This window comes from Xyrauchen texanus, chromosome 6 (assembly GCF_025860055.1).
Source record: "Xyrauchen texanus isolate HMW12.3.18 chromosome 6, RBS_HiC_50CHRs, whole genome shotgun sequence".
Lineage (NCBI taxonomy): Eukaryota > Metazoa > Chordata > Actinopteri > Cypriniformes > Catostomidae > Xyrauchen > Xyrauchen texanus.
In genome coordinates, this window is record NC_068281.1 from 16,700,963 (window position 1) to 16,715,394 (window position 14,432).

The 14,432-nt window shown below is 36.3% G+C and overlaps 1 protein-coding gene across 1 annotated transcript in view; it reads right to left on the bottom strand.

The window, feature by feature from the left end:
• Window positions 1-14,211, bottom strand: part of lamc1 (laminin, gamma 1) — a 114,332-nt gene extending 100,121 nt beyond the window's left edge. The window contains exon 1 of the mRNA XM_052128526.1: window positions 13,560-14,211. Coding sequence (XP_051984486.1) covers window positions 13,560-13,929 — 370 coding nt within the window. The 5' untranslated portion in view covers window positions 13,930-14,211. The remainder of the gene's footprint in view (window positions 1-13,559) is intronic.
• Between the last annotated feature and the right edge of the window lie 221 nt (window positions 14,212-14,432).

A 14,432-nucleotide genomic window follows, 5' to 3' on the forward strand; every position in this document is an offset into this window, starting at 1 on the left:
CATAATATTATGTAAAAATGTAAGAAGCAAAGTTTCCATATTAATTCTTTTGTGCAATTTAAACTAATTAACTTGCTTTGTACGTTAGTTAGAATGAACCAGGTAATATATTGACCTTTTGTTCCATGCACTTTCAGAAATCAGGAACCAATGTAGTTCATGATCTCTTTGTAAACCGCAGTTTGCTCTAGTTTCAAATCTTGCTTCACTGTAAAAGCCATCACTGATGCCTGAGGAAGGGTATTATAATAAAGGATGAACATGCTCTTTCAACCATTCATTTTGTGCAAGCGTGATGATTTGCTGGAGGAACATTTGGAGACTAAACGAGCGCATTGATGTTTCTCATTGTGTTGGGATAAAATTTCTGTGCCCATCTGGTCAAGCTCTGTTTATGTATGAAAACAGCTGTATTTGGCAAATGACAATCTGCAAGGAAGCAGATAGATCGGTTTCAAACTTCAATACCTAGATGCAGTGCTTTGAAGCTTTTGAAGATCTATTTGTTGTAACATAACCGAGCGAAGGGCCTGCTATCTGATATATTTTGAAAGTTGTTTAAAGTTGTCAGTAAACTACACCGCCGTTTCACTGCCTGCTTTCAATAGGAATTTAATTAGAGCCCAACAAACTTTAATTAATGAGAGTTTTAAAAGGAAAGCAGTTAATTGACAGCTATATAATAGCTAGCAGATAATTATTATTGTATTTTACTGTAATATAATTAATAACTAAAACTAATAAACAAATATTTTTATATTTACATAACCGATAACAGAGAGGCCCTTTAGTCATTACTTAAATATATATATTGTTGTGAAATAAAAAATCAAGTTCTGAGATACTGTTACAGTTTTTACTTGTAATTGTTATCTTATTGAGCTTGGATGACACACAAATTGTGCCTATTGATTAAATATACAATCATGAGTTGTCAGAGTTTAACATTTTCAGTTAATAAAAAATAATTTAAATTTAAGTTCTGTTAATGTAAAATACAATTTGATGACGTGTAAACGGCCCACAGTTTCCCGCATGTGCGCGCATGTTCAAGGCCAGACGAGTGACTACAGCTGAAACGCATTGAAGCGCGTGGTGAATGGTAAGTAATTTTATGCTTAATTAATATGCAATCGCTCAGGATTCTGTTTGTGATGATAGCCTACTGTAACCGAATACCGAAATCTGGAAGTCCTTAAAGGCCCTTGCACACTGAGTCCGAAATTCGCGGCTGAAATTTTTGCACGTTAAAATACGACGTTATGTCAATCACACTTGCACACTACCGCCGAAACTTTAGTCCCTCGTTAAAAAAAATTGGATCGGGTTCGATTTTCGGGTAGATAGCAGTTTGAATGGTGTTTGAGTGGTGTTTTGACAATTCAGAGCCACCGAATTACGAATCCGAAAAAACGTATAGGCTACGAAAATGTCGGACTCTGTGCAAGGGCCTACAGTAGGCCTACAGTCTGTGTGCCGAGCTTTCTTTTACTATCTATCTACTGCACTTCTACGCTGTTACACTACGTGAAATCTCGAAGCCGACAGAGAGGAAATGAATACTTGAATAAAGTCGTTATTTTTGTTTGTTTTTTTTTTGCGCTCAATAAGTATTCTCATCACTTAATAAATTTAAGGTTGAGTCACTGTAGTCACTTGGACTATTTTAACGATGTCTTTAATGACTTTTCTGGGCTGGCAAGTTTCAATCTCTTAGAAGCCTATGGAGGAGTGATCCAGCTCTCAGATTTAATCACAAATATCTTAATTTGTGTTCCGAAGAACGAAAGTCTAACGGGGTTGGAACAACATGAGGGAGAGTAATTACTGACAGAATTTACATTTTGGGGTGAACTATCCCTTTAAGGATTTAGTGCTACTGTTAATTTAAACAATCTGAATTTCTGTTCTTTTTGCTGTTCGGTTGCCAGGTTTTGACAGCCCCTCATGCCTCTAAATAAACCTACTATAGCAACCTTTCAGAAGGTGTTTGTCATCTTCTTGCTGTTTTCCCTCAGGCATCCTCAAACAAACAAACAAACAAACACACACACCATCCTTATGTTCCTCAGATTGTGTTGTAATCATTTGATTTTAACTGCTTCTTGCTTCACAGAGACAGCAAGGCTCTGTAGCTACGGGGATTCCAGCTCAGCTTGGCTAAAGAAGTTTTCTCAAGGTCATGACAGAAGAGCAGACACAGCACATGGTAAGCCTGAATATCATGTGGAAAAAAGTGATCATTAATGTTGTCTGTTTATATTTTAAAAATTGAATTCCTCTCTGAAGTCCTAATTGTCCCATCAAAAATCTCCAACTCTCTTGATCAAAGACCCAAATGTCTTCAGGAGGCATTGCATTGCGATAGCCTGTGTTTCGCAGGAGGCTAAGTTGATAAAAACTTAGCCTCAGTTCAGAAATGTGTTTTATTGTGGACTAATCTTCTTCACCTTAATTGCATTCATGTTGAAAATTATTAAGTAAGTTGATTCAACATAATGTTTTAAGTAAGGTGAAGAAGATTTTAGGCCACAATAAAACACATTTTTAAGTAACATGAACTTAATAATTTTCAACATGAATGCAAGTAATTAAGTTGATTCAACATAATGTTTTAAGTTCATGTTACTTAAAAATGTGTTTTATTGTGGCCTAAAAGGTAATTCACCATACTCAAAACATTGCTTTGAATTAATGTAATTCTGCCAGCAGTCTTAACTTAGAAATTCTAGTGGAAACGGTTAACATTTTTTTTTGTTGACCCAATGTTTTATTTTTTAGAGTGTATGCAGAAGAGATTTTTTTATTAATATAATACATTTTTTATTTCATCTTTATTTTACAGTTCAACAGAGAAACAATTTGGAGCATATAAATAAACATTGCATGAATGTAATCTATTTTAAACTAGGCCTACAATTTAAAGGTTATGGTGTTGTTTAATAAAATGAAGGCAAAAAGTTCACAGGAATAATTATACATTCTCAGAAAAGTGAAAAGCACAACCCGATCTCATGAAAATTAATACATAATTTACAACATAAGTATGGTCTTGCATGCATAAACTCGTACAAATTCCCGAATGTCTAATGCGGAAGTAAGTGCGAGTTTCATGCACGATGCGTTAAAGACATACTTATTAATATTATGCCCTTACCCAAACCACTTATCCAAACCTAACCAATCATTAGCGTGTGTAAACATGATAGGAAGCTGTTGTGTGTGACAAAAGCAAGTAATTGTTGCGTATTAGATGGAAACGATGTCCAGGGACGTCATTGACTGTAGTGTAAATCATAGGAATTCAAACTAGTGCAGTCACACAATATCATATGAATTAGCCAAATTTAGTGAAGTCATACGAATCCTGACGATTTCACCATGAAAGGGAGTTGGAAAAAACAAATGTGCAAACAAGGAGGCCTACAAACCTGACACAGTTACACCAGTTCTGTCTGGAGAAATGGTCCAAAATTCCAGCAGCATATTGTGAGAAGCTTGTGTAAGGCTACTCAAAATGTTTGACCCAAGTTAAACAATTTAAAGGCAATGCTACCAAATACTAACAAAGTGTATGTAAACTTCTGACCCACTGGGAATGTGATGAAAAAAATAAAAGCTTAAATAAATAAATCTCTCTATTATTATTCTGACATTTCACATTCTTAAAATAAAGTAGTGATCCTAACTGACCTAAGACAGGGAATGTTTTCAACACTTAAATGTCAGGAATTGTGAAAACTGGTTTTAAATGTAAATGTAATCAATAATTAGTGGTAATTAATTGATTACATTTACCAAAAGTGGTACACAATACAGGACTTTTAATTATAAAGAAGCTCGAAATACAAATGGCACTCTTACTTTGAAATGTCTGCGCTCTCAGTTGTGAGCTAACTGATGGCTGATTCGCTGAGAAAGTGAATCTGATTCAGAATCTGATTCTGAGAAAGTGAATCTGATTTGAGCGCCTGAGTTCAAAATCTCAGTTCTTTCGGGTGATTCATGAAATTCATGTGATTCATTTGATCACGACTCTCTGGCCTTGGGTTTGTTGTTGCGTGTAGCGAGCTCATCACACCAGAACAGGTGAAAAGTGGCGCGAGACAGACTAGTGCACACTCTATAGATGTATTCAAAAACTCACAAGATGTTATCTGACGAAACCGCATATGAATGCACACAACCCAACTGTCGCCAAAGGCGACTACATTTTAGAAGCATTCAGTTTAGAATTATAGTCACAATTATTTTTTGTCGCATATGCATTATAGTCGCAGTCTGAAGCCCTGTAAATGTTAATATAATTAAAAGGAATTTTAAACAAGTGTATCTTGTTCAGAGCTGTGCTGACATACGGTGGCATTCCAATGGAACATGAGCATCTACCTGAACAGCACATTTACAAGACTAATAAACAGTCAACAAAGAATTAAATTAAACAGTCATATTTTTAACATACACTCATCCAAGGCTCTTCGAGTTCATTAATGTGAAGTAATGTTCTGTCTTTGAAACTTCGCAGGATTTGTCTTAACCTAAGTTCATCTCTGTTTTTTACTACACTACACATAAAGCATTTATGTAACACATCTCACTACAACATGAATGGCTAGTATGTTTAATACAATTTATTAATTCAGCAATACATTGCAAAAGCAATTTACCTGCTGTGGACAACCACCAGCACTGTTTGCTCTCACACACACACTGCTGCAATGGCCATCTTGCGTGCAATTTCAGAAACTCCTGTTAGATGGTGCCATTTGTCGGTGGACCAGAAATTACTAAAACAATATCAGATTAAAGAAAAATGCTTGAATATCAGAAAAAATATATATCGGAAAATCCAATTATCGGTTGATCTCTAAATATAATATCTTCCACTGAAAATATCAATATTTAGTATTTACATTCAGTTTTTAATTATATATAAATAAAAACAAGACAAAAAAGAACACATAGTTTGATCTACTTTCAAATCATGCTTTACTGTAAAAGCAAAGTGGCCTTCAGTCAATGATGAAAACAAAAGTCAACTCATTGATGAAAATAGAGTATGACACAGAATGTCTGTGGTTCAAAATGTATGGAAAATATTTTTAAGATGCTTTAAAAAATATATCAGAAATCTTGTGTAAAAACAAAAACGCAAAACCAAAACAAGGAAGAGACCTGCAGGTTTTATCTATTTACAAGGTATGTCAGACTGAAATGCTACATGAACTGGTTAACGCCAAAATAGGAGATATCAGGTCATATCAGACAGCAGATATCATTTCGTTTTGGCAACTCTGCAGCAGGTAACAACACTGGCATCAGCCCAAAGGCCACCTGATGCACTTCTAGTGTTCATGGGAGTGTTTTCAAGCTCCTGATAACACTGATGTGACATTAACCACTCCACAGTGTCATTCACCTCATGCACAAGCACGTGTTTGAGCCGTCACATTCATGCTTTAAATTACATTTCATTAGCCTACAGGTTTAGACTCCCAGCCTAGATCAGATGGAGCAGCAAAACAATTAGATATGAGAGCATATGATTGATTCTCACAATACAGTGCTGGCAGGAGACTAAAGCCTTCTGCAAACATATGCTGTCACTGCGGCCTGGAGTTTAAATGCATGTTGTCACCTGCAAAGACTTAAATAAGGTGGCCTATCGGTACCTAAGTGCCAACTCGCCCAATCAAAGACATCTAATTAGGGCTAAATCCAAACAAGATGAGTACTGCTTGCAGGTTGAGCTGAGAGCATTGAGCCTGTTAAGCCTCAAGCTATTGAAAGACCAAGGAAAATCTGTACATACAGAGTGTGTGTGAAAAGGTGCGAACTAAATACAGGAGGGTCAACTATGGGAAAGTATCCATGTGTCCTTGAAGCACATTTCAAAGCAGCAATACAACTAATTACTAATTTGCTCCTCTCTATATGGGAGGAAATACAACACCATATCGGTATCAACCATAACTGGCAAACCTTGGTTTTTCTAATTCAAACACAATTTTTTTATTTTTGTATGTCAGGTTTCAAAACTACAAAAGCAGTCATCCATTTCTATGTTTTCATTGTTGTCCAAAATTTTGATTATGGGTGCATTAATTTTTTTAAATAAATATTAATGAAAAATAAGTGATGTGGGCTAGAGGTCTGCATTCCCTCGGAGCTAACATTCCGAGTTGAAGAGGGGAATGGACGGTTCTGTCGTGAGATGTGAATGGGAATGGGAATCCGATGTGGATCTCTCTTTTTTTATTTTATTAAGTAATGTGCACACAACTTGTGCATTAAATTATCCAATATTTAGAGCAGGCAGGAATGGGGCTTTTGCAGAATGGCAGAGCAGAGCACACTTTGATTCATCAAACTGGTAAGCACGCCGGTGAAGGTGTTTATATGCTAAATTATACTTTGGAAAATTCTCTGTGAAACTGATAAAAAGCAGATATTTGAATAACTCTTAAATGTTTCCCAAGAAGCATCCAACACAAAAAAATCAAAGCACCACAGTGGAATGTAGAAACCATCAGCCATTACGCAGGCAGGCTTATTTATGCCAAACTAGCGTTAAATCTCCAGAGCTAAACTTTTAATGGGGTCAAGTCATTTGTTACAAGCACCAACCAGTGATGGCAAGAGCAGCAAACAGTGGCCCCCAAGGGCTCATTCCACTATTCCAGTCAACAAAAAACAAGACTTTATCAAGTTAAGGGGAAAAACTTTGTTTTTGTCATAACTTTGTTATGATGATGCAATTCCAAACCAATTCACTATGAGCTGCCAATATCCTCTCAAAGGGAAAAAGCAATAGACTGATGACAACTGGAGTAAAACAAAATCTTGCTGTTACATGAACAGCAGGACTACAAAGGTTGTTATGAGCACAAGTTTCCCACACTGAGATCATACCTTCCAGAGAATAACAATGGGTTCTACGCAGATAGCTTGCTCTACTTCAACCCCCCTAAACTCAGATTGGTATAATTTGGACCATCTGGTCCCTCTTCAGAAATGACAAGTTCTTTGATGGGAGTTTGGGAAAAAGCCTGTGCGGGATGAGAGACAAGGACCCCAGAGCCCAGAAAACATTCGGCTGTTCCCTTTCCCACACTGCTAGCACTCATCGTCTCCTCTCATATGAGTAATTGAGAGAGAAAGAGTGAGGAGACAGGAAAGTGACAAAGAGAGGAAGAAAACTCAAAATGTTTGGCTCTTGTAAAGTAAATCAGGGTCATTTGGCCAGCTTATTTAATTTAGAGTATGCTAAATACCCATTAGCTCCAAGTAAAACAAGCTTTTCCAGACAGACTGACAGTTCACATCAAGCACTGTAGATTCCTTCTTTCAATCAGAAAGGGAGGAAATAGGGCACGATAAGGGCCATTCACGAATTCAAGTTAATGAATTACCATCTTTTGCAGGTTATCAGCTGAAAGGAAATTCTCACACTCCACAAACTTTCTTCTGAAATCCGTTTGGCCCTTTCAAGAATTTCTGAAGATAAACTTAGACACGATGCCTGCTCAATAATATAGACAACAATGAGACAGTTTTGCCAAACTGACTCAAGCTTGACACAAGCTTTTTTGTGCTGTACACAATACAGTTATAATCATGATACTGGGTTTTGAGTAAGCAAGCTACCATCTTCATCGGTCAGTCCAAGAATACATGACACATTGTGTAATCGAATATTTAAAGGTATGACATCAGCTAAGGTAGTGTTAAATACGTCTCTCGCTAGGCCTGTTGCAATTATTAAATAACCATCTGAAAGCAGTTAATTGATCTACACTGTAAAAAAAAATTCCAACTTCAATTTTGTCAGATAAGCTCAATTTTAAAAGTTGATAGAACTACATAATATTGGACTAAACTGAGTTTACTTAAAACAATCAAGTCAACTTTTATGCCATTTAAGTCAGAGCAATTTACATTTTTAAACAGGGAGCACATACAATATAAGGTTGGTGGTGAAGGTAGAACATACAGGCTTTTGAGCATGCTCAGTTTGATCACTGACCCTCCAACCAAATCCCCCTCCCGATTCATTGACAAGGATTATTTTCATATCATAAATACATAAGCAATATTGTTATCAGATGTTGGATTGTATAGTATTATATAATGACCTTACCATACATGTTGACAAAATGTTTTGTGCAAAATAACTGCATATGATTGGTCCATTTACTGTTGAAACTGTGCATCTCTATGAAATGGAAGTTTCAATTTTACTGTTGTAAGTCTATAAATCTAGGCTCCACCACAGAAAATCAGGAAATATGTGGGAATCAAAATGTTTTATTTAGCCTCATATCATTAAGGATGTTATCCATTTGTTGAAGTCATGGGTCAAATTCTGTGGGAACCTTGTAAGGCAGAGCAATATGAACTGTTGCAACAAACTGACTTATGAAGACATGTAAATAATTTGTAAACAATCGGTTTTGAATTAATAGATGTTCTAGCGCTTTGTGTTTTGCAGTAAAAAGTTGTTTTGTTTAAAGTCACCATCAGAGTGATCAGTGTTCGCTTTGCTAAAGTTTATTTATGGACTTGACTCAACTTCTAAAAGCTTAAGTACTTGTTACCTTCACCACCTTTTAATTTAGGCCAACTATTTGGTCTCTTGGTGGGCTGATATATGATCTTTACATGTTTGAAATACAGATCTGCTTAAATATTTTTTTATATATATTTTTCAAGAATAAAAATAAAATGTGGACAGCTATACACAAAAATGCAAGTTTACTGAACTTTATAATCATTGTTATTTTATTTTTATTAGATAAGAGGGCGTGCTGAGTGACTCCAGCCAGGTCTCCTAAGCAACCAACTGGCCCGGTTGCTAGGGAGGGTAGAGTCACATGGGGTAACCTTCTCGTGGTCTCTTATAATGTGTGGTTCTCGCTCTCGGTGGGGCATGTGTTGAGTTGTGCGTGGTTGCAGTGGAGAATAGCGTGGGCCACATGATAAGATGCACAGATTGACTATCATACATTCTGTGTATTTGATATAGCGCATCAGTTTTCACGCGTATATGTCCTTACGTGTGATTATTCTGGCTGAGAGCGGCAGCATGCACTCTTTCAAAGTACTTTCTCTTTCACCTGCGCACGTGCTGTATGTGTGTGTGCGAAAGAGATTGCCACTCCCATCCAGAAATAGCAATAACTCAAGTACACTTTTAAAAGTACGTTCCCCAACTCTGCAAATTATTATCTACAAAGTTTCATGTCAGAAAATACAATGAAGAATGGGGGTGAAGTCTCTATTCACCTATTATCCATACTAAATATAATGTGAAAAGAACAACACATCAGCTCAAGGAGAGTTTGTCATTCCCACTTTAGGGAAGTAGGCTACACCTGGACACAGCAGGAGGACTGAAAAGTGTGAAGTGTAGTAGAATAAAAATACATTTCTAATGGTATCTGAACTTTTCTGGTTTTTTTTCTGCTTAATTTTATGGGCATTATTAAATGTTTTAATATTACCATCAATTAAATGCATTAAACATATTAAATGTATATAATTAATTAAATTACATGTATTTCACCCATAATGTTAGATAAAACTAAACTAAATTGAATGGATAAATTGTAAATGAAGCAGAATTTTTTTTTACATTTTAAATAATAATAACTGGTTGTAATAACTAATGAAGCTTTCAGTTTCTTTAGTCTATGTTTGAGTGGAGGGGAAAATCAACAAAATATTGAAAAAGTCAACAGAACACATTAAGAAGTGTGTTGAAGGACAGTTTTGTCTTTGCAGTTTGCACACATAAAGCATATTTTTTCATTCTTAAAGCAATTTGAAGTTTGTTCAGCAGGATACTAATAACATCTGAATTAAATCCAACAGGTGTTTTTGTTGCATTTATATTGACAAATTGTTTTTCTTAGTTGTGACGGTTTAAAATAAGCTTAAAATATTGACATTGAGTTTACGGTTAAAATTTTAATTCAGATTCATAAACAGATTCAATCGGACAATGATTGTTTAGAGACTCAGTCTTGGTTTGACTCAAACACAACACTAATATGAGGTAAATAAGCACAATTTACTATACCAGTGTTGGCAGATTTAACTGCTGATTTGAAATATGTAATTTTAACATAAGCTTGGCAAAAATGTTTTAAGATTTCGGTGTTTCCCCCATTCAAGTAGATAGGAGTTGCACTGGCATAACTGGAAATAGCCTCACAGGAGCGTCCAAAGATGGCTGACAGTGGACTGACTTGCTAGAAAGACTTTAGCCAAACTCCTGTGAAAATATAAACAAACAAGTATAAACTATAGCGAACGCAAAGCGCTCCAGATTCATTTTATGTTCTTGGTTCATACACGCTTTGTTAATGACCTGCAGCGACACAGAGAAAACGCACAGTTACTCTATTTGTGTGGAGTGTTGAAATTCTGAAACTACACTACCAGTCAAAAGTTTTGAAACACTTGACAGAAATGTTTCTCATGATCTTAAAAATCTTTTGATCTGGCGTACGCTTAAATGTTTTTGTAAACAAAAATGTAATTGTGCCACCATATTAATTTATTTCATTAAAAAAACGAAAAGTTTTAGAAAATGATGACTTGGACCAAACAATAAAGAAAAGCAGCCAATAAGTGTCCAACACAGATGGGAGCTCCTTCAATTCTGTTTAAAAAGCATCCCAGGGTGATACCTCAAGAAGTTGGTTGAGAAAATGTCAAGAGTACATGTCTAGGCAAAGGGTGACTACTTTGAAGATGCTAAAATATAACACAGATTTTGTTTTCAACATAATCCTCATAGTTCTATTTATGTTATTCCATAGATTTGATGACTTTACTATTATTCTAAAATGTGAAGAAAAAAAATTATAATAAAGAAAATGTGTTTCAAAACACTGTCTCCTTAAGATGATTAGCTTATAATGTATTCCTCTTTTGTAAGTTGTTTGGATAAACGCATCTGCCAAATTAATAAATGTAATTTAAAATGTAAGACTATAAGCCAGAGTATGGAGAACGATTTACGTTTTTGAGTCATCACATTCTTGAAGAGTGACAGGTCAGCCAGAACTGGTTAATGAATAAAGAGTGCAGACATCAAGGATCACATCTGAACTCTGGGACATATAGAACTGCTCAATTCTAAATATTCCCTGCTCATCCCTCCTTACCACCTCATCTCTCTGCTGGTCCAGGTCAAATCTCCACACTCTCATTGAACTCTGAGCAGTATCAAGTTAAGACATGCCTGCTTCCACCTCGACCATTCCAACGAAAGCAGAATAAACATAAAAGCCATCAAAAGGCAGAGCACATAAAATGAATGCTCATGGCTGGGACCCAGACTTCTTGTGGGTTCCCACCTATTGAATAACTTTGGAAAAAAAGAGAATGAACTTTGCGATCAAAACCAACAATTGTGAGATTTTGGCCATAGTTCTTTGTAAAGGGTATAAAAGAGATGAGTGCGAGTGTGTGCATGTATGTAAATCCACTTCAGACCATCATCAGTGAGCATCAAAGCACGGTAATTACAGATTTAGGATGCGTATCTGTCACTCAGGATGCCTTTGCTCTCTCAAGCAAAATCACTGGACATTCTCAAGACACTGTATAAGGCAATGAAAAGTATTTAAAAGGTCAAACGTAGGGCTGGGTATTCTGTAAAATTTGCAGATTTAATCCGATTCTGATTTGTTTGGGTATATTTTAGTTATACTGTCCATTTTGCAAACATATTAATTATAACAATAAATATTAATTTAAACATTTAGACCAGGGCCCAAATTATTCAGTTCAATTGCAATTTATTTTAAATACAGTGTATATATATATATATATATATATATATATATATATATATATATTAATAATCAACACAACCAAAACTGAATTAAAATGTTTTTGATCATGGGATTTTAAGAATCGATGTATATAGATGGTTTAAATAAAGTTTGAGATTATTCCGAAAAAATTTTATTTTTACCCAGCCCTAGTGAAGCATGTAATTTCTTGAAAACAAAATGGAATTGAAATATGTTCGAGTGACCAGACCTGGGCATATCAATATTGGCTCAACCAGGGTTTGGGAGCACATAATCAAAGAAGACCTAACATTTTGTGGGAGCTGGAAACTGAGTATGAAAACACTTTTTACACCATTTTAATGAGACAATTCAAATGTAAAGGCAATTCTGTTATAGGCTATGTGCTAACAAATGGGTTCTAATTAGTCAAGTGTGTGATAGGGACATTAAAATGGAAATCACTTCCTACTCCATTCTCCAAATGCAAACGTCTTATTGACACACTGACAAAAAAGGACATGCTTATTATTTCCATTTGACTATGATGATTATTAATCGGTAGTGTAGTCTTTTACTTAGGAATGAGAGGTTTCATAGGTCACAGCTTGATGGGACACTACTAATTGTTTATGTTAGTCCTCTTTTCCCACAGCCAGAACAACCACCTACAGCAACCCAATCTTTTTGCTTGGGCTGACAGAAATTCAAGGATTTGCGTAATGTGCACAACTTCACCCGTGAACTCGTGCCTACAGAGGCAAACCAGTAGAGGGGTCAGTCCATGCCAAGTCCGTAACAGAGGGTTCATTTTGTATGAATAATTGTGTAAAAGACATCCAGGGACATTACAATATCAAAGTTATTTTGCTTGTTCTTCAGTTTGATTACTACATTCAATGTTTGTGCTTGTGTGTGCGTTTATGCATCAGGCTAAAACCCTTTTATGCATGACGTGCACAACAGTGGGCAAATATTTTAAGGAATAGTTGACAAAAATGTTTTAATGTGTACACGCATTATATATATATATATATATATATATATATATATATATATATATATATATATATTAGGACCATTATCTATTGAAGTAGACAGATGTATAACTACCTCAATATACATCATTTTGGGAGAAAATAATTAATCTATTCTTCTTTTTTGAAGTAAAAATTACTTTTCTATGTGATTTCTTAATTCATGCATCAGGGTGATCAAATAAACAATTTGGATTAAAATACTTTTGCCATTATGTCCTCTGAAAATCTATCAAATCTAATATATTTGTATATGCAGTAGTGCACTTAAATGTACTATTTTCAAGAATAAGAAGGAAATTAAATGCAAGTAGCTGCTTTGAGCCATGCGAGGAAACACAGAAGAATATGGTTCACATTTGGTTTCTTTTTGGGAACCAATTCCTAACGTTCTGGAAACGTTCATTTCAGGTTTTATAACCATAAACGAACCTTCCCAAAACGTTGCAGAGATGTCAATTAGGACGATTCGGAGTTGCTCTCCCTCAGAGATGCAGATTTGAAAACGCCTTTAGCCTACAGGGCATGGTGTTGTGATTTATTAATATAACAAGAGAAACTAAAACAGGCGGATGTGTCACCTCAGTGCTGATCAAATTATGCACGAGAGCTTATGTCGTAATGACAGTATTGCGCTCGTGCGCCGTTAACATGACAGCAAAGAAAACGGGTTCCTCGTGCAGCACGAAAACAAACAAAGAACAAATATTCTTACCCAGGTGAAGAGTCAGATTGATGGCGTGCGGGTACTGGATGCCAGCTAACATGGTCTGACTTTGCCACCAGGTGGTATCCGCTTGGTTGTTGTAATCGGTGAGATATGCTGCGCCGTGATGCTGTCTGGGGTCCCCGGCGTCGCAAATGTGGCATGATTTTGTGACCCCTGTAACCCCGGTCTGTACACAGTATTCTTCGGGCGGTGAACCACAAGTGTTAGTGGACACCACGGTTACATTAAAGGCGGCGTTAACAAACTCAGGCATGCAGCGCTGAGGCCGATTGGATTCGTCTGTACATTCATCCATAGCTCCATGACCGCACGCTGCCCACAAAGTCAATAATAACAAGTTTACAAGTAGCGACATTGTGTTCTTTTGTTAATGCGACTTTGAATAACTTCACTGTCTTGATCCCTTAAATCCTTGCAGCCTTTAAAAGTTTGCGGTAACTCGCCAGCTACCGTGATTGAGAATTTATAAATAAAATCATGCGGAAACCCGTTGTAATCGCTTCTCCCGCAAAAAAAAGCGACCGTTATGTCTTAATCCTCTCGCTGTTCTCGATTTCTCTCTTGCAACTTTCCACTTTGTTACTGCTTTCAAACCACCACCATGGAAGAAAAACTTTTTGGGAGAAAAGGAACTGTATCCGACTACACCCTGACAGCCAGTGCGCAAGTCAAAGAACTTCCAAAAAAAATCCCTACGTCTACTTCCGCCAGGAAGATGCTCTGATGGCCCGCCGACCCTCTAAACAAGGCAACTCCGAATGGACAGGGAGACGTGAGAGGGCGTGGCGTAATGGTTGTGGGCGTGGTTTTCGAAGTGCGTGTTTCAGCCTTTTCCAAACGGTCAGTTTTGAAGCGAAC